Raw genomic sequence first — 19,156 nt, 5'->3', positions numbered from 1 at the left:
TATATAGAGAACGCTCCATCCAAAAACAGCAGATTATACATTCTTCTCAAGTGTGCATGGAACATTCACAAGAATAGACCATATGTTGGGAAACAAGGCAAGCCTCAATAAATTTAAGAAGATTGAAATAATAAGCATCTTTTCTGACCATAACGCTAGGAAACTAGAAATCAACTACAAGAAAAAAGCTTGGAAAGGGACAAAGATGTGGAGTCTAAACAACATGATACTGAAAAACCAAGGGATCATTGAAGAAATTAAAAGAGAAATCAAAAAATATCTGGAGACAAATGGAAACACACCATGCCAACTTATATGGGATGCAGCATAAGTGGTCCTAAGAGGGAAATTCATTGCAATACAAGCTCGCCTTAACAAAAAGAAAAATCCCAAATAAACAATCTCAAACGACACCTAACAGAGTTAGAAAAAGAAGAACAAAGCCCAAAGTCAGCAGAAGGAGGGAAATAATAAAAATTAGAGCAGAAATAAATGAAATTGAAACAGAAAAGACAGTAGAAAGGATCAATGAAACAAATAGCTGGTTCTCTGAGAAGATGATAAAATTGACGAAACCTTAGCCAAGCTCTCTAAGAAAAAAAAGAGAACAGGTTCAAATAAATAAAATTAGAAATGAAAGAGGATATTTACAACAGATACCACAGAAATACAAAAGATTATAAGAGAATTCTGTGCAAAACTATATGCCAACAAATTGGACAATCTAGAAGAAATGGATAAATTCTTAGACTCATACAACCTCCCAAAACCAAATCAAGAAGAAATAGAGAATCTGAATAGATCAATCACAAGTAAAGAAATTGAAATAGTAATCAAAAACTTCCCAAAAAATAAAAGTCAAGGACCAGACGACTTCCCTGGAGAATTCTACCAAACATTCAAAGAAGATTTATTACCTATCCTTCTCAAACTATTCCAAAAAAGTGAGGAAGATGGAAACTTCCTAACACATTCTAGGAAGCCAACATCACCCTGATACCAAAGCCAGACGAGGACAACACAAAGAAGGAAAATTACAGGCCAATATTGCTGATGAACATAGATGTAAAACTCTTCAACAAAATATTGGCAAACTGAATACAGCAACACATTAAAAAGGTCACACACCATGATCAAGTGGGATTTATACCAGGGACACAAGGATGGTTCAACATCCACAAATCAATCAATGTGATACACCACATTAACAAAATGAGGAACCAAACTCACATGACCATCTCAATAGATGCAGAGGAAGCATTTGACAAGATCCAACATCCATTTATGATAAAAACTCTCAATAAAATGGGTATAGAAGGAAAGTACCTCAACAAAATAAAGGCCATATATGACAAACCCACAGCCAACATCATACTCAATGGGAAAAAAGTGAAAGCCATCCCACTGAGAACAGGAGCAAGACAAGGGTGCCCACTCTCACCACTCTTATTCAACACAGTACTGGAGGTATTGGGCAGAGCAATTAAGCAAGAAAAAGAAATAAAAGGAATCCAATTGGCAATGAAGAAGTGAAACTCTCACTGTTTGCAGATAACATGATTTTACACATAGAAAACCCTAAAAAAATCTATTGGAAAACTATTAAAAATAATCAACAATTACAGCAAAGTTGCAGGGTACAAAATCAACTTACAAAAATCAGTTGCATTTCTATACTCTAATAACGAGCTAACATAAAGAGAACTCAAGAACACAATGCTATTTACAATTGCAATTAAAAGAATAAAATATCTTGGAATATATTTAACCAAGGAGGTGAAAGACCTATACCATGAAAACTATAAGACATTACTGAAAGAAACTGACGATGACATAAAGAAATGGAAAGATATTCCATGCAAATGGATTGGAAGAATAAACATAGTTAAAATATCCATACTACCGAAAGCCATCTACAGATTCAACGTAATCCCAATCAGAATCCCAGTGACATTCTTCACGGAAATAGAACAAAGAATCCTAAAATTCATATGGGGCAACAAAAGACCCTGAACAGCTAAAGCAATCCTGAGAAAAAGAACAAAGCTGGAGGCATCACAATCCCTGACTTCAAAACACACTACAAAGCTATAGTAATCAAAACAAGTAGTACTGGGAGAAAAACAGGCACAGAGATCAATGGAACAGAACTGAATGCCCAGAAATAAAACCACACATCTACAGACAGCTAATCTTCTGACAAAGGAGCAAAGAACATACAACGGAGAAAGGAAAGCCTCTTCAATAAATGTAGGAAAACTGGACAGCCACATGCAAAAGAATGAAAGTAGGCCATTATCTTATGCCACACACAAAAATAAACTCAAAATGGATAAAAGACTTGAAGGTAAGACCTGAAACCATAAAACTTCTGGAAGAAAATATAGGCAGTCCATTCTCTGACATCGATATTAAAAGGATCTTTTCAAATTCCATGTCTACTCGGACAAGGCAAACAAAAGAAAAAGTAAATAAGTGGGACTTCGTCAGACTAAAGAGCTTCTAAAAGGCAAGGGAAACCACGATCAAAACGAAAAGACAGGCCACCAAGCAAGAGAAAATATTTGCAAATCATATATCTGACAAGGGGTTAATTTCCATGTTCTCTCCATATGTTCTCATACATAAAGAACTCACACAACTCAACAAAAACAAACAAACACCCCAATCAGTAAATGGTCAGAGGATATGAACAAACATTTCTCCAAAAAAGATATACAGATGGGCAATAGGCACATGAAAAGACACTCAACATCACTAATCATCAGGGAAATGCAAATCAAAACTATACTATGATATCACCTTACACTCCTCAGAATGGCTGTAATAACCAAGACAAAAAATAAATGTTGAAGAGGATGTGGAGAAAAGGGAACCCTCATACACTGCTGGTGGGAATGCAAACTGGGGCAGCCACTTTGGAAAACAGTATAGAGATTTGTCAAAAAATTAAAACTAGAAATACCATATGATCCTGCTATCCCCACTCCTGGGTATTTACCCAAAGAACATGAAATCAACAATTCAAAGACGCTTATGCACCCCTATGTTCACTGCAGCATCATGCATGATAGCCAAGACGTGGAAGCAACCCAAGTGCCCACTGACTGATGACTGGATAAAGAAGATGTGGTATATATATATAATGGAATATGACTCAGCCATAAAAAGACAAAATCGTCCCATTCACAACACCATGGATTGACCTTGAGGGTATTATGTTAACTGAAATCAGCCAGGCAAAGAAAGACGAATACCAAATGATTCCACTCATATGTGGAAGATAAACAAATACACCCACAAAGAGAACTGTTTAATGGTTACCACAGGGAAGGGAGGTTGGGGATGGGCACAAAGGGTGAAGGGGCGCACCTATATGGTGACTGACAAATAATAACGTACAACTGAAATTTCACAGTATTGTAAACTGTCATAACCTCAATTAAAAGAAAAATCACGGTATAGCAAATTACTTGTAGTACCTGTACTATAGTACCTATAGCTTCCCAATTTTTTTAATAGAAGTTCCATATAAACAAATTTTAATTTTCCCTTTTATGTGCTAATTTCAGTTTGCATACACTTCCTATAAAGCAAAGAATCTCTTTATATAGAGCTCTCAACATTGCATAATTGTTACTAAGTTTTTGGTTAAATATCTGTTCCATATTATGAAGATCAAAGACAGCACCCAAAGAGAAAACTGCAAGAGACTCATTTAAACTTTCCAAATTTTCTAACCACCACAGTTTGTCTTTTTTCTTTTTTTTTAGGATTTCAATATCCCAAGTAGGCAGGGAGAGAGAAAGGGAAGTTTATTCTTGTTTCTTCATATCAACCCTTCCCTTTTATATTTTCAAGTTTAGTCCTATCCTAGTTCTTAACCATCACTTCAGATTCAGCATTAGCCCAAAAACGTATTTGTCATATAACTCCTTTTCAGAACCCAAGAGTCACAAAAAGTCTTCTCTCAATCAAAATACAACTCACAGTAACTGGTTTCAAGACCCCGACCAACTGCAATTCTTCCAACAGAGCTCTCCTGACCTTCCCCAACCAAAACTGTTCTGTGCAAAGTTAAGAAATCTGTTCATCATCCAGCAGAGAACCGCACACACTGTCAAATTCTGCTAGATTTACTACTTCATAAATTCCCAGTTCAATCGCAACTCCTAAAGTTATTCAACAAGTCTCTCTCCCACTCTGAGTGCTAGGTTAGCTAGGTTTGCTCAATATAATAAAACTTTTAAAGGGCACTTCAAAGGTTCAAAAATATAAATCCACTACAAGTCCACTTATTCCTATATTTTAATAACACATCATTCCCTAATGAATAACGTGTGATCTTCTATATACGAATTAGAATTTTACTACTTAAAAATCCAAAAAGTGCTTTTCCAAACACCTACGAGGAAAAAAACACCCAAAACATTGTAATAGCATTTCATCATTCATATAATATTGATATGCACTAAGCCTCTAAATATTTTAGGCTGCTTTATTTTTCCTTAATAAAGCACTGTGCTTTTATCCACTACAAATATTGCCTTAAAATTTTGTTTTGTTTTCAGATAAAACTATGAATAGCATGTTACAACAGAAATGATGAGAAACATTTATTTTTAAAAGGCAGAGAATAAAAGAACTAGTCTTATTATCATAATGGAAATAAATCCATTTTCCCATACTGGATCAAGCATTACTCTGGGATTGGGTTTTGAACTATTTTATCTAACTGCACAGCAGAAAACCTATCTTTCTCAGTAATTATTATTGCTTGAGTTTCAGTTAAAGCAAATGGATTAACTCATTTTTGATTCCTGGATTTTCTCCAGATTGCATAAAATAACACAATAAGGAAATATCTGGGTTCTTATGATCCCAGAACGATGCCCACCCCTAGCCCCCAACCTTTTGGGTGTCACATGAGACAAAGGAAAAGACAGCCAAAGACAATGCAAAAAGGACAGGAAAAAGCACTTTTCACAACTCCCAAAGCATCTCTTCCAGGGAATATAGTGCTGATCATAAATGAAAAAGAGATCTTGTACCCCTTTCCCAACTCAAAATGTTGGCAAAGCTAGGGCAAAGAGAGGAGAAGGTAAGGTAGGGACAATTAAACTGACAATTTAGCTGGTATGTCTCCAAAAACAACAAATGGGTCCTGGTTACTGGCTGGTGGCCAATATTAACCTTAATCAATGCATATGACTCCAAGTACAAAATATGCCTGCACTCTCCAACTATGCAAAAATTAGCTGGCTACTAGCCTATTGCTATACAAACAAAACACACCACTTTATATTTAAGACACTGCTATCATGTTCCACAGGCTCCTCAAACCCAAACCAAAAACACTTCTCCCAAGTTAGCTGCTCATCCTCCTGTAATGCTTATTACTATAAATATTTACCAGTATCCACCTAATCTTCTAGCATGTTTTCCAATTAGTGATTTACTGTTTAAAAAAAATCTACAATAGGATCTATTTCCATTTCTTTCCTTTTTAAATCAATAAATATTCATATAAATTTTCATTTATGTATGTTTACATTTTACTTTAAAATACAGCAGTTTGAGAGCTCCCAAGCAATTCTCAAGTGAACATGCTTGATGACAGATACAGAAAAATGCATCATTACTTCATCTTTTCAATAAATGATGCTGGAACAGTTTGATATCCATTTACCAAAAAAAAGAGAAATTTGAACTTCAATCCGTACCTTGTACTAAATATAAAAATTAATTCAAATTGGATCCCAAATATAAATGCAAAATCTAAAACTAAAAAACTTCTAGGAGAAAATCTTCGTAGCTTGCATTAGGCAAAGGTTTCTTAGAACACCAAAAGCAAAATCCAGAAAAGAATAAACTGAAAAATTGGACTTCATCAAAATTAAAAACTTCTGTTCTACAGGAGACACTGTTAAGACAAAAGACAAGCCAAATACTAGGAAAAAATATTTTCAAATCACATATCTTATAAGTAACTTGTATCAAGAATATATATAAAACTCCCAAACCTCAATAGTAAGAAAACAATCCATTTGTTTGATTTGAACACACACTTCACCAAGGAAGATATAGAGAGAGCAAATAAGCACAGGAAGAAATGCTCAATACCATTAGTAATTAGAGAAATGTAAATTTAAAACACAATGGGATACCACCACACATCTATTAGAACATCCAAAAGTGACCAAACCAAGCATTGGCAAGAATGTGGAGGAAGTGGAACTTTCATACACTGCTGGCTGAAAAGTAAAATGGAACATGTTGCAAAATAGTTTGGCAATTTTTTAAAAAGTTAAACACACAAGTACCATATGATCCAGCCATTCTACTCCTAGGTATTTACCTAAATGAAAGCAAATGTCTGTACAGAAACTTGTACACAAATGATCATAGCAACTTTATTTTTATGAGCCAAAAACTGGAAACAATCCAAATGTCCATCAACAGGTGACTGAATAAACAAATTGTGATATATCCATACAATGGAATGTTACCCAGCAATAAAAATTACTGATACACACTACAACATGGATGACTCTAAAAATAATTATGCTGAGTGAAAGAAGCTAGGCAATAAAAGAGTACATACTCTATGACTTCATTTATAAAAAACTCTAGAAAAACAAACTATTTTATAGTGACAGAAAGTAGATCAGTAGTTGCCTAGGGTGGAGGAGGAGACAGGAGAGAGGATTACAAAGGAGCACGAGGAAACTTTTAGGGGTGATGGATATGTTATCTTGATTGTGATGGTTTTAAGGTATGTACATATATCAAAATTTATCAAACTATACACTTTAAACGTGCAGTTTATTGTATGGCAATTATAATTCAATAAAGCTATTGAAACTGTTAACAAAAAAATTTCTCTGTTCTTTGGAAGATTTAAGAAAGGATAAAAGTCATGAAATATTAATATCTTGCTAAAAAAGAAAATGAAAAAATTAGGTCCAATGGATCCTGATGGTATACCAATGGTTAGAGCATATCACATATAGATAAATACACACACACACACACCCCTCTCTCTCTCCATGATTTCATAATTCTTTAAAAAGAAATTATTGGTTACTTCTGGAGGATGTTAGGGAATCAACTCATTTTTTGAACACTGGTATATAAAGATAAAGCATCAAGCATTTATCCTGCCTTTCCTGTAATGATTCTATCCCTGGGTAACCAAATAGTAGGTATGCAAGTATTTCTTTACAGCTAACAAATGAAATGACAGAATTAGAACATCATCACTGTGAACCCCTATTGAATTAACAAATCTAGGCACTGCCTATAAATGGTCGCTAGTTTCACAGAGATAACCATATATGTACTTCCTGATCAAAGAACACACTACAACCTCTAATAATCCTACCAAAAAGTTCAAAAAATGAATTCAAATGAAATCTGATCAAACCTCTAAATCCAAGTAATTTACTGGAAAAAAAGGACAGAGAATACATTAAATCTTTGAGTTTTATAGAAGATACTTGAGATCAACCAACTGCAATGTAAGAACCTTACACAGCTGCTGGTTGAAAGTATTTAAAAACTTTAAAATATATAAACATAAAACTTCTGAGACCATCTGAAATCTGAACGCTGATGAAATATTCAATTCAACATTCAGGAATTATTGTTTGTTTTTAGGTGTAATAACAGCACAGCATTATAGTTATGTTTTTTAAAAAGACCTTGTCTTTTAGAGACACATACTAATATATTTACAGATTACATGTTGTGACTCTGGAATGTGCTTCCAAATAATATGAGAAGGGAGGAGTAAGTGGGAATATAAATGAAATAACATTATCCAGCAGGTGGTCATTTTTGAAGCTGAGTGATGAGTAGAGAGAGATCAATATTTCATTTGGTCTGCTTTTGTACACATTTGAATTTTCTGTAATGAAAAGTGTTATTCTACCTTGTTGAATTCACTTTGTAATTTTTTTATGCACATAGACATAAAAATCCTAAATAAATAAAATTGGCTTAGGCTAGAGTTCCTCTCTCATGTTGTCCTTGTCCTTTTTGATATGGAGGTTATATTGGCTTCAAAATATAAACTGAGTAACTCTGCCTCTTTTCCTATTCTCTGACAGTTTATTTAAGATACAAACAGTTAGTTTCATAAAGGTTTAGTTGAACTTTATAAAACCATCTAGGCCTGATAATTTTATGTGGATGAGAGAGCTACATTTTTAATTACTGATTTTAATTTCTTTATTGATATTATATCTATTCAGGATTTTAATTTATTCTTGAGTCAGTCTGCTGTATTTTTCCAGAAAACAGCCAATTTCATCTGTTCCTTTGTTGTTCTCAAATGTACTGGTATTAAATTCCACATAAATTTTACTTAATCTCTACTATATTTATAGGTATGCCTCCATTTTCACATTTTTAGTAACATTATTTGTACCTTCTCTTTTTCCTCAATACATCTTTTCAGTGGCTCATCATTTATCAGTCTTTTCAAAGAATCACATTTTTATTTCATTCAGTTCATCTACTGTTTCTTTGCTTTTTCTCATCAATTTCTAGTCTTAGAATTATCATTTTCTTTCTTCTACTTTCTTTGGGTTGCTTATGTTAAATACTTAGCTCCCTCCTTTCAATCTCTCCTTCCACATATACACATTTAAGCCTATGAGTTGATCTGTTTAGTACTACCTTACCTGCATTCAAAAGGTTTGATATGTGATGTTTTATTTTATTTTGGTTTCTGTAGAAGTTTAATTTCCATGACCATTTTCTTCTATGACCCATGAACTATTTTTAAATATTTTTGAGTTTCTAAACATGGCAATGTTTCATCTTTTGATTTGTAATTACACTCTATTGTGGGTTATCTGCCATTTGCTTCAGCTTGCTTTGTGACTTTGTATGTGGTCAAATTTCATACATGCTGTGTGTACTTAAAAAAATGTGTATAATCTAATTACTAGTTGCAGGGTTCTACAAATGTCCATTAGCTCAAACTTGTTAACTTTTATTCAAATCTTCCTTCTTTACTAATATTTTATTTTCTTGATGTATTAATTATCGAGAGGTATATTAACATACTAATTGTAAGGCTGTCCATTTATCATTGTAATGTCAATATTTTTTATTTATATATTTGAAGTTATGTTATATATACACACAAATTCATGACATTTACCTTTTCCTAGAAATATTTAAGTCTTCTTAGGGAATTATCTCATTCCAGGAGAACAAATGTCTTATCTTTCTGATAATCATCTGATAACACTTCTGCCTCAATCTTTCTTTTTTGTTTTTTCCTTAAAGTTTGGCCTTGAGCTAACATCTGTTGCCAATCTTTCTTTTTGTTTCTTCTTTTCCCCAAAGTGCCCCAGTACATAGTTGTGCATTTCAGCTGTAGGTCCTTCTGGTTGTGCTATGTGGGATGCTGCCTCAATATGGCTTGACAAGTGGTGCCACGTCTGCTCCTAGGATCCGAACCAGTGAAACCCCAAGCCGCTGAAGTGGAGTGTACAAACTTAACCACTTGGCCATGGGACTGGCCCCTAATTTTCTTAAAATTAATATACCTAAGATAGTCTTTTTATTGTTGTTTCTTGTGTTAGAATGTTTTAGACCCATTACTCATAAACAACAATATAATTATTTGTTTGCTGCCTTTTAAAAAAATTCCATGCTGGAGTCTCCATGTTTTCACTGGTAAGTTTAGTCTGTTTACATTTATTTTGATAAGTGATATCACTGAAATTATTTCCACCATCTTGTTTTGTTTTTAATATACTATGCTTCTTCCTTCTTTCTCTTTCATTTTTTTTTAAGTTTTCCTTAAAAATTTAACAGGATTACTTAAAAGTTGAATCAATATTATCACTCTTTCTAAAAAACAGGACATCAGAAAGCTTTAATTCAGATCACTACCACTCCTGTCATATGCATTTTTTAGCTCAATATTTAATTCTTGCGCATTTAAGGTACTTATTGTGTTGTTTTATACAATCAGGTTGTCCAGCTTTGTCTGCATGTTTACCAGTTTCTTTGCTAATTTTGCATTGTGCATCCTCTTCTACACTCAGGATTGAAGTTCCTACTATAAAGTACACCTACCTCCCAGAGTTCTTTCAGTAATAATCTATGAGTAGTGAACTCTCCATCTCCATCTGAAAATAGATTTACTTTTCCTTCATTTTACAATGACAGTTTTGAGAGTTATTTTATTTTTCCTTGGCACTCTGACAATACTAATCTGTTGGTTTTTTGTTTAAAGATTGGCACCTAACAACTGTTGCCAATCTTTTCTTTTTTTTCTCCCCAAATCCCCCTAGTACATAGTTCTATATTTTAGTTGTGGCTCCTTCTAGTTATGGCATGTGGGGTGCCACCTCAACATGGCCTGACAAGCGGTACCATGTCCACACCCAGGATCCAAACTGGCGAAACCCTGGGCTGCCAAAGCAGAGCACACGAACTCAACCACTCAGCCACAGGGCCAGCCCCTAATCTGTTGGTTTTTGACCTCTTATTCATGTTCTTGGTAAATCTGCTAAACTAACTGCTGTTCAGTCATAAATGACTTGTCTTCTCTCTCTGGTTCCCTTACTGCTTTCTCTTTATAATTAATGTCCAGCAATTTCACTAGAATGTATTGAATTGTCTATTTATGTTTTTTCTACTTTTAGACTGTCTATTTATTTTTAGGCACAGCCACAGAAAAGAGAAAAAGTGATTTGAAAGTGACTATTTTCTTAATTCTCCCAAAGATTGTTCAGAATTAATACCATGCTATACATGTAAGAGGCATTAATTCATTACAGTGGATCTCAAACTTTAGCATGCAACAAATACACCTAGAAAACTTATTTAAATACTGACTTCCAAACTCCACTTATGGTTTTTGATTCAGAAGGTCTGGGGTCCTACCACCTGCATTTCCAACAAGTTCCAAGGTGGTGATGTTGATGCAGATGTTGCTGGTCAGGGAATAATGCTTTAAGAACCACTGCCTTAGGGATTAGGGATAATTAGCTCATGGAACCCCCATTGAGAAAGACTGCAGGGATTTGTCCTGCTTCTTAAATCTAGAGATTAGTATTTTTTATCAATTCTAAACAATTTTTAGCTTTAAATATTGCTCTCTTCCATCATCTTCTTGTATAATTCCAACTGTATAAAATAATAGCAGCTAATAGTCTATCATTTGACCAGAACTGCTCATTCTTCAAGTCTTCAGGCAAGAAACAAAATGTGATCACATCATTTCTCTACCCAAAATTATTCACTAGCTCCTCTATACCTACAGGAGTAGTCTTTTATGGAGGATACATGGATGGGCTTCAGAGTATATGCAAATTTTGTAGTATTTACATTATTTTACACATATTTTTTATAATACTGTCAAATAGGTCTGTGATTTAAGCATGTTAATGTTGCTGACCTATTAAATTCAAATGAGTCAGTGTGACACATAAAGCTTTTCATGATCCATGCCTGCCTATCCTACCCTTACACACCCTGCCTTGTGCCATTCTGAGCACACTATGCTTTTGAACTTTCATCATTATATCCATTATATCCATATTACCTCCACCTAGAAAAGAATGCCAATAGGTGTCTCATAGGCCTGATAAACTCCTACTCACCTTCCCAAGAGGTCCAACATCACCTCCTCCAAGAAACCTTCCTCAACTTACTCAAGTGTTAATTGTTCCCTTTCCTATTCTCTCTCGGCACTTTGTACAAACATCCACTATTACTTTTCACCCTTCTAATTCCTGGTCTACTAGAGCTGTCTTCCTTTATAAGAATATAAGCCACTTCAGACAAGAACGTAATCATTACCTTTACATCCACAGTAGATACTCAAATGTTTGTTAAATATATAAACATGTTGCCTAAATATAATTTTTCCTTGGACTCTATAGACAATTTCTAGAAGAATCTATATTTATATTGTAAGAATTTTCACGGCTGTTTTCATCTAGATTTTCAAGGGAACTACAAATTCAATGGAAGTAAATGATAGCTAGTTTCATTCTTACATTTCTTCAAAAAATACCTCAAAGCATCAAAGCATCAAAGCAAGGATTATGTCCCTGTAAGGTCTAACATCCACAATGTCAATACAACCAAGGCAAGAACACTGAAGGGTAATCAAATTAGAGTTCAAAAATCTTCATAGAAAGAAAGGACTCTCATTTCATTTCCTATACAAGTCTACTTGGTTTATCTGTTTATTTAAAACAAAGATGTGCATATTACAAATTATGAGAAGATTTCTGTCAATATTTATTAAAACACCCACTAATTCAGAAAAATCCCTTTACAAAGGTATATACCACACAAAAAGAACAATAGCAAGTGGTTCTCTCCAGGGGCAGAAGATGGGAGTGTGAGAAGCCAAAGAGGTCTTTCACTTATTGTTTTTCAAATGTTTCAATATTGTCTGATTTCTTTTTAAAATAATGTTATATATTACTTTAGCAACCAGAAAAATATAATGAAAAGTAAAAAAGCCATATTCTGTTACGCTATTTAAGAAAATAGTTTAATTATGAAACTATTTTAGGGGCCGGCTCCGTGGCCGAGGGGTTAAGTTCGCAAGCTCCACTGCGGTGGCCCAGGGTTTGGATCCTGGGCACGGACATGGCACCACTCGTCAGGCCAGCTGAGGCGGCATCCCACATCCCACAACTAGAAGGACGTGAAACTAAGATATACAACTGTGTACAGGGGGGGTTTAGGGAGATAAAGCAGGAAAAAAAAAAAAGACTGGCAACAGTTGTTAGCCCAGGTGCCAATCTTTAAAAAAAAAAAGAAAAAGAAAAGAAAAAAAAAAAGAAACTATTTTAATATATTATTCTTACCAGATTTAAGACCTGAAATTTTGAAGATGGCACTTGGCTTTCCATTCGTGACAAATCCTAGGAGTTGCCATACTGGCATTCCATTTGAATCAGGATAGGAAAAGTAGACGGATCCTCCCATTCCCTCAGGAAATGGGATCGTTCCCAGCATAAAAACCACAACATGGTTGATATTTTCATAATCAGGCAAGTCAAAAACAAATTTATCCTCTGCCACTTGCTGTGCAGCTGTTTGCACCTAGAAAATAAGAAACTCGTCTTAGTTCAATAGTTTGATGAGTTTCTATAACCCTTACAGTATTGTTGTAAGCTCTGCTCCAAGTACAGTCTGTTATAGTCATTATACCAAGTATAAAGTTGGGTTAATTTGATACTCTAAATATGGAATTACCAAATATACCACAAAGAGCGCTAATTTTAATAAAGAATCCAAATATATATAGCCTTAAAATGATGATTTAACGAATGTAATCTTTTCAAAATATAACCAAATTATTTCAGAAGTGCCCTGAAAGGATTTTACTCACATAAATAAACCACTTCAGCTTCAGAATGTTATAAAAATGAAAGGTTGTTCAAAACACCATACTAACAAAGCCTTATCCTCTACTTTGAAGGTAAAGAACCTCAGGTAATTAAAATAGGTGAACGATCCAGAAGTAATTACAGTCAATTCTCATGATTTGCAGATTCCACATTTGCCAATTTGCCTACTCACTAGTATATATTTGTAACCCCCAAATCATTATTCATCATACTTTTGAAGCAGCAAAAATTTTGAGTTGCCTGACGCACATGTTCCCAGCCAAGGTAGAACAAAGATGCACTGTGCTGCCTTGTTTCAGCTTTCATACTGTAAACAAGTGTCCTTTTCTCAGTCTACTTAGTCCCACAATTGATTGTATTTTGGGGCTTTCTGTTCGTGATTTTGCTGTTTAAAATAGCCAAGCTGAAATGCTGACTAGTGTTCCTAAGTCCAAGAAAGCTGTTATGTGCCTTATTGAGAAAACATATATTATATATATATTTCATTCAGACATGAGTTATGGTGTTATTGGCTCTAAGTTTAATGTTAACAAATCAACACTACATATTAAATAAGGTGTCCTTAAACAGAAACACATATAAAACAATATTATGTAATGATAGGTTGATAAAAAATGTCATCAGAGGCTTGTAGGAACTTAACCCCATATTTCCCCTATAGGCAATGATTCAGTATTTACCAATTCAGTGTTCACATAAACTTTACAGAACATAACTACTGCAAATAGTGAGAAGAGACTGTAAACAAAATGTAAAAATTCTACTTTGAATGTGTAAGTGGGAACTTGCAAGTTTCTTCTTCACTCATTTCATAATCTAATTTTCTGTTCTAGAATTGAACATCAATTTATAGAATGAGATCTTATTTTGAAGTTTGAGAAATCTACTTTCACAAAAAAAATTCCTTCTTACACTTTTAGAAAATTATTGATAATTGCTATACCACATCCATTAGTAAAGAGAAGTAGCAATTCTGGGTACACTCCAGTCAAGAGGCTGTAAATAGTTTACCTTCTAAGGTTATTTGGTTTTTTTTATTAATAGCTATTGCCACTCTATTCACCAAAACACCAAACCTGAATTACTATCAGTATTTTTAAAGACTCTATATGGCCAATTCTTACAACCTAGAATGCAATTTCTTTTCCATTCCTAATATTTGCTGATTGTTACTAAAACACTTACTTTTTTCCTCTATAAAATCCTATCTACTACTACAAAGACTTAAGAAAAATCTACTGTGTAATTCTACCTATGTATTAGTGATAAAGTAATATTAACTGCCCTAAATTTGTTCCCAAGAGACCAAGGAAGAGTATTCTTAAAGTCAAGTTCTGATTCCCTCTTCTGAAGTCTTCCGACCCAGTTAAAAACCCTCCAGCATAACATAGAGAATAAAACAAAGGAACACGACAAATATAAGCCACTGCCTGTATTAGTATTAAATTCAATTTCAACAGTTTTTGGCATGCACATAATCTTAAAAGGCATATAAAATTATGTTATTTACAAATCTTGAAATAATCATCAAACATTTCTTAAATGTCAACTCTGTATAAGGCACCAGACATTGTGTAAGTCTGTATTAGGACACTAATCCTTGACCTTAGGAAAAATGAGAATAACGTAGTTAATTTTTGAGATGTTGCTAAGTCTATTTGCCCTTCATTTTGATTAACATATTCTAATACTCCAGAACTAAAAAATCAAACACCCCTAAAAAATCTTATCTTGAAGAAACGTCTACTGGATATCTGTTACAGAGGTTAGGTGTTAGGTAAACAGACACAGGTACCGCTATAACTACATTTCCTTCCAAATTAGTTGACAACACGAGAGATACACGGATTCCATATGGCCTCTTTATTCTATAAAAACATTTTAAATGTCATTCATTCATGACATTTACTCATCTAAGTCCCACACTCACTCCAGGCTGGTCCTTTCATTTTTCCTATCCAGAGCAGGGGCAATCCAAAGTTCTCTCACCAATATTACCAATTACCATCATCACCAAAAGGGGCCTCTCAGTCATTTAAGCGACAGACAATAAACTTTCTGAGGCTAGTCTTCTCCAATTTATCTTTGTGGTTCCTTAGAACCGTGTATGGAATACATTACCGAAAAGTGATGAAAAACTTAACTCAACAAAGGGGCTGCAGCATTCAACAAAGCAGTGAGGAAGAAAAGCACTCTAGGTGAAAGAAGTCAGGTCTGAAATGGATTTCTGGTGGTTTCTAAGGAGGCAAGCAAGATTCGCCCTCCAGATTATTCCTGAACAATTCCAGATGCTGATCTCATTAAATTCTAATAATCCAGCAAGGAAGGTTATTATCTCTTTTGACCAATAAGTAAAAACTCCCTGCTCACATCCTTCGGGGTCATCTCAGATATGGCTCACACTAAAGCTTCACGCGTTTCTATCAGAAACCTTGCAATTATGCTAAGCATATTTTTACTTCCAAAAGGACCCAGCAGATGTACACTGCCCGAGCACCTTCATCTTTGAGAGACAGGGCGCCACAGACTAGATTCAAATGCCAGATTTACCTCCAGCTCACTTTATGAGTTTAGGCGAGTATTTATACTGCCGATTGAGCTTAAGTTCCTCAACTGCAAAACGGGAATGATAATAACCATTTCACAAGTTATAAGGATTAAGTCTGAGGTACTCAATAAGCGCCATATAGACGGTTGAAATGACAAGAAATGGACTGAACGCATGCGTTGCCTAGTATGTAATGCACACTCGATAAATGGCAGCTAATACTGACTACTATTAAAATGACTCCGAACAGAGCTGGGGGCAAAGGAGAACAAAAACCCCAACGCCCCACCCTCCACCCTCACACTCTCAGCGGGAAAGCAGACATGAGGGGGTTTCCCCGCACCCCCGTCCCAGAGCACCCTCCCCTTTCCCGGGTTTCGCCCTCGGTGTCAGGCCCCCTCCCTGATACCACCCAGCCCCATCCTCACCAGCCTCCCCGCCACCAAGCAGCCAAACATGGCGGCGGCGGCGGCTCCGCTCCGCCAGCAGAGACCCGAAGCTGGCAACTAGAAGTCCCGGGATTACTGCCCTAGTTGAATCCAAAAACCTTCCAGAACATGCAGGAGGGCGCCTGCCCCTCTGCTACATAGCGACTAGGCCAGCAGCAGAAACGCCTTCTGCCCCCACGACCTCTGACCCCCCTTCCTAACCAGCACGCCTCTCAAGCAACGAGTACTTCCGGGGCTCACACCCAGCCGCCCCGACTAAGGAAGAAAGGCGGGCCACAGCCTGTATAAGACCACAAGTCCCAGAGGACCTTGCGCCGGTTTCCGGGAAGGGAGCCAGGAGGATTTGCCGGTTGGGACTGACTGTCCGGATCCGAAATTTCTGAATCTAATGCCGGAAAGTGTTTCTCACGTTTGTGTAACATTTTAAAGATTACTGTGTGCTTTTACAATCATCACTACTCTAGATCCTTGCAAAAACTGGATGAGGTAGGTATTATTATCTCCATTTTGTGGGCGAGGAAATTGCCCAGAGTGACCAGCCCCAAATCTTTACACAGCGCTAAGTGTTGGAGCCTGAATCCAAGTCCTGATCCAAATCCAGGGTTCTTTCTGCTACCCAGAGGTCAGAACTAATTTTTAACCAGCTCTTTTGTACTTATTGACAACTTTATGGTAGTTCTTTCCAGCTTCACTTGGCTCCCTCATTTTTTTTGCTGTAAAACTGTAAGCAAGTTATATAATAATATCTTTGTGCTTTAAAAATGTCTCCAATGTAAAATAATAATTGTGCCTCTCTCCTAGGGTTGCTTTGAGGATTAAATGAATTAATATGCATAGAACACAGAATAGAGCCTGGCAGTGCTTAATTTATGGGAGTTTTCTTGTAAAATGATTTATATTTTCTATGTGCATTTGCAGAAAATGTTCATAGGAAATAAAAATAGCCAAAAGAACTGCATCAAGTACTGATTGCCTCCAATACTCATTCCCCCTTTTACAGCTTCATTCTCTTTCCTCTTGGATAGGAAGGTAGAATATCCCTCCCCGAGGGTCTCTGCCCAGCTTCAAATATCTGAGCTGGGCCAGCCCGGTGGCACAGTGGTTAAGTGCGCACTCTTCGGCCTCCTGGGGTTCACCAGTTCGGATCCCAGTTGCAGAACTATGCACTGCTTGTCAAGCCATGCTGTGGCAGGCATCCCACATAAAAGAGAGGAAGATGGGCACAGATGTTAGCTCAGGGCCAGTCTTCCTCAGCAAAAAGAGTAGAATTGGCAGCAGATGTTCGCTCACGGCTAATCTTCCTCAAAAAAAAAAAAAAATCTGAGCTTTGCCCACCAGCCATCAGAAGGTCTCTCCTCCCAACCCCATGTTATATATGGAAGATCAGAGTGTTTGGGACAGTTCTTTGGCCTCCCCTCTGGCTGGATAAACTCAGACTGCTGTCTCTTATCTCAGATACTCCTTTGAGATAGCCAAGCGAAATATGGGGAGAGAGAAGAGGATATTTCTAGCTAAGAAGTCTCAGAACCTTCAGAATAGAAAGGTCATGATGAGACCACTTCATAAGGGGCAAACTGCCTGGGTTCAGAGCCCATCTCTGTCATTTATTAGCTATATAATCTTAGGCTTGCTAACCTACCACTCCTATCCCTCCTTTTCCCCATCCGTAAAATGGGATAATAATATAATAGTATCTACATCATAAGGTTGTTGTGAAGGTTCTTACATGTAAAGTATTAAATAGTAGCCAGACTATAGCTTAGTAAAATGGTAGCATTTAGCATTATTACCTTTCCTAACTAATTTTCCATATCCTTATACACACCTTGTACCCTGTGAAATAATAAGAAATAAATATATTGGTCACTGCCCCCATTCCTGACACAGGGCTCCTGAAACTTGTAAATTCCTAAGTGATAAGAGCACCAGGAATATCCTTTGTTCTAATGAGGGGACTCTGGGTGGGCTCCTGGATGGCTCCTTCATAGGGGCTGGTCACCGGAAAGACCAAGCCATGATTAGAAATTTTGAATTTTCAGCCTCGTCCCCCTGTTCTCCAGAGAGAGGAGAGGAGCTGGAAATGGAGTTAATTGATCATGCCTACATTAGGAAGCCTCCATAAAATCCCAATAGTATGGGGTTTGGAGAGGTTCCATTTGGTGAACACATCCATTTACCAAGAGAGTGACTCACCCCAACCCTACGAGGACAGAAGCTCCTGTGCTTGGGACACTCCCAGACCTTGCCCTATGTATCCCTTCATCTGGCTGTTTATCTGCAGCCTTTATCATATCCTTTAATAAACTGGTAAATGTAAGTGAGTGTTTCCCTGAGTTCTCTGAGCTGTTCTAGTAAATAATTGAATCCAGGAGGGAGGAGGTCATGGGAACCTCTGATTTGTAGCTATGTTGGACAGAAGTGGGTAACCTGGGGACCTGCTACTTGCGATTGGCATCTGAAGCTGTGGGGGCAGTTTTGTAAGACTGAGCCCTTAACCTGTGGGATCTGATGCTATCTCCAGGTAGGTAGTGTCAGAATTCAGTTAAATTGTAGGACACCTAGCTGGTGTCACAGAATTGCTTAGTGTGGGGAAAAAAACCATAAATCTGGTGTCAGAAGTGTTGTGAGTGTGATAGTAGTGTGAAAGTAAGGGAGAAACATGGGAGGGAGACCAGGTTGTTCCCTTTACATCCCCTAGCCATACTTTTGATTCTCTGAGCAACTCATACTTTTCAACCTTTCTGTACTTACGCAACTTG

The 19,156-nt window shown here is 36.3% G+C and overlaps 1 protein-coding gene across 1 annotated transcript in view; it reads right to left on the bottom strand.

The window, feature by feature from the left end:
* The window catches only part of HIKESHI (heat shock protein nuclear import factor hikeshi), a 37,632-nt gene extending 21,039 nt beyond the window's left edge, over positions 1-16,593 (bottom strand). The window contains exons 1-2 of the mRNA XM_046684569.1: positions 16,377-16,593; positions 12,855-13,092 (exon numbers count right to left, since the gene is read on the bottom strand). Coding sequence (XP_046540525.1) covers positions 12,855-13,092; positions 16,377-16,406 — 268 coding nt within the window. The 5' untranslated portion in view covers positions 16,407-16,593. The remainder of the gene's footprint in view (positions 1-12,854; positions 13,093-16,376) is intronic.
* Positions 16,594-19,156: the final 2,563 nt, after the last annotated feature.

Source organism: Equus quagga, chromosome 14 (assembly GCF_021613505.1).
Source record: "Equus quagga isolate Etosha38 chromosome 14, UCLA_HA_Equagga_1.0, whole genome shotgun sequence".
Classification (NCBI taxonomy): Eukaryota; Metazoa; Chordata; class Mammalia; order Perissodactyla; family Equidae; genus Equus; species Equus quagga.
The sequence above is the reverse complement of the archived record's forward strand: the minus strand, read 5'-3'. Positions and strand labels throughout refer to the sequence as shown.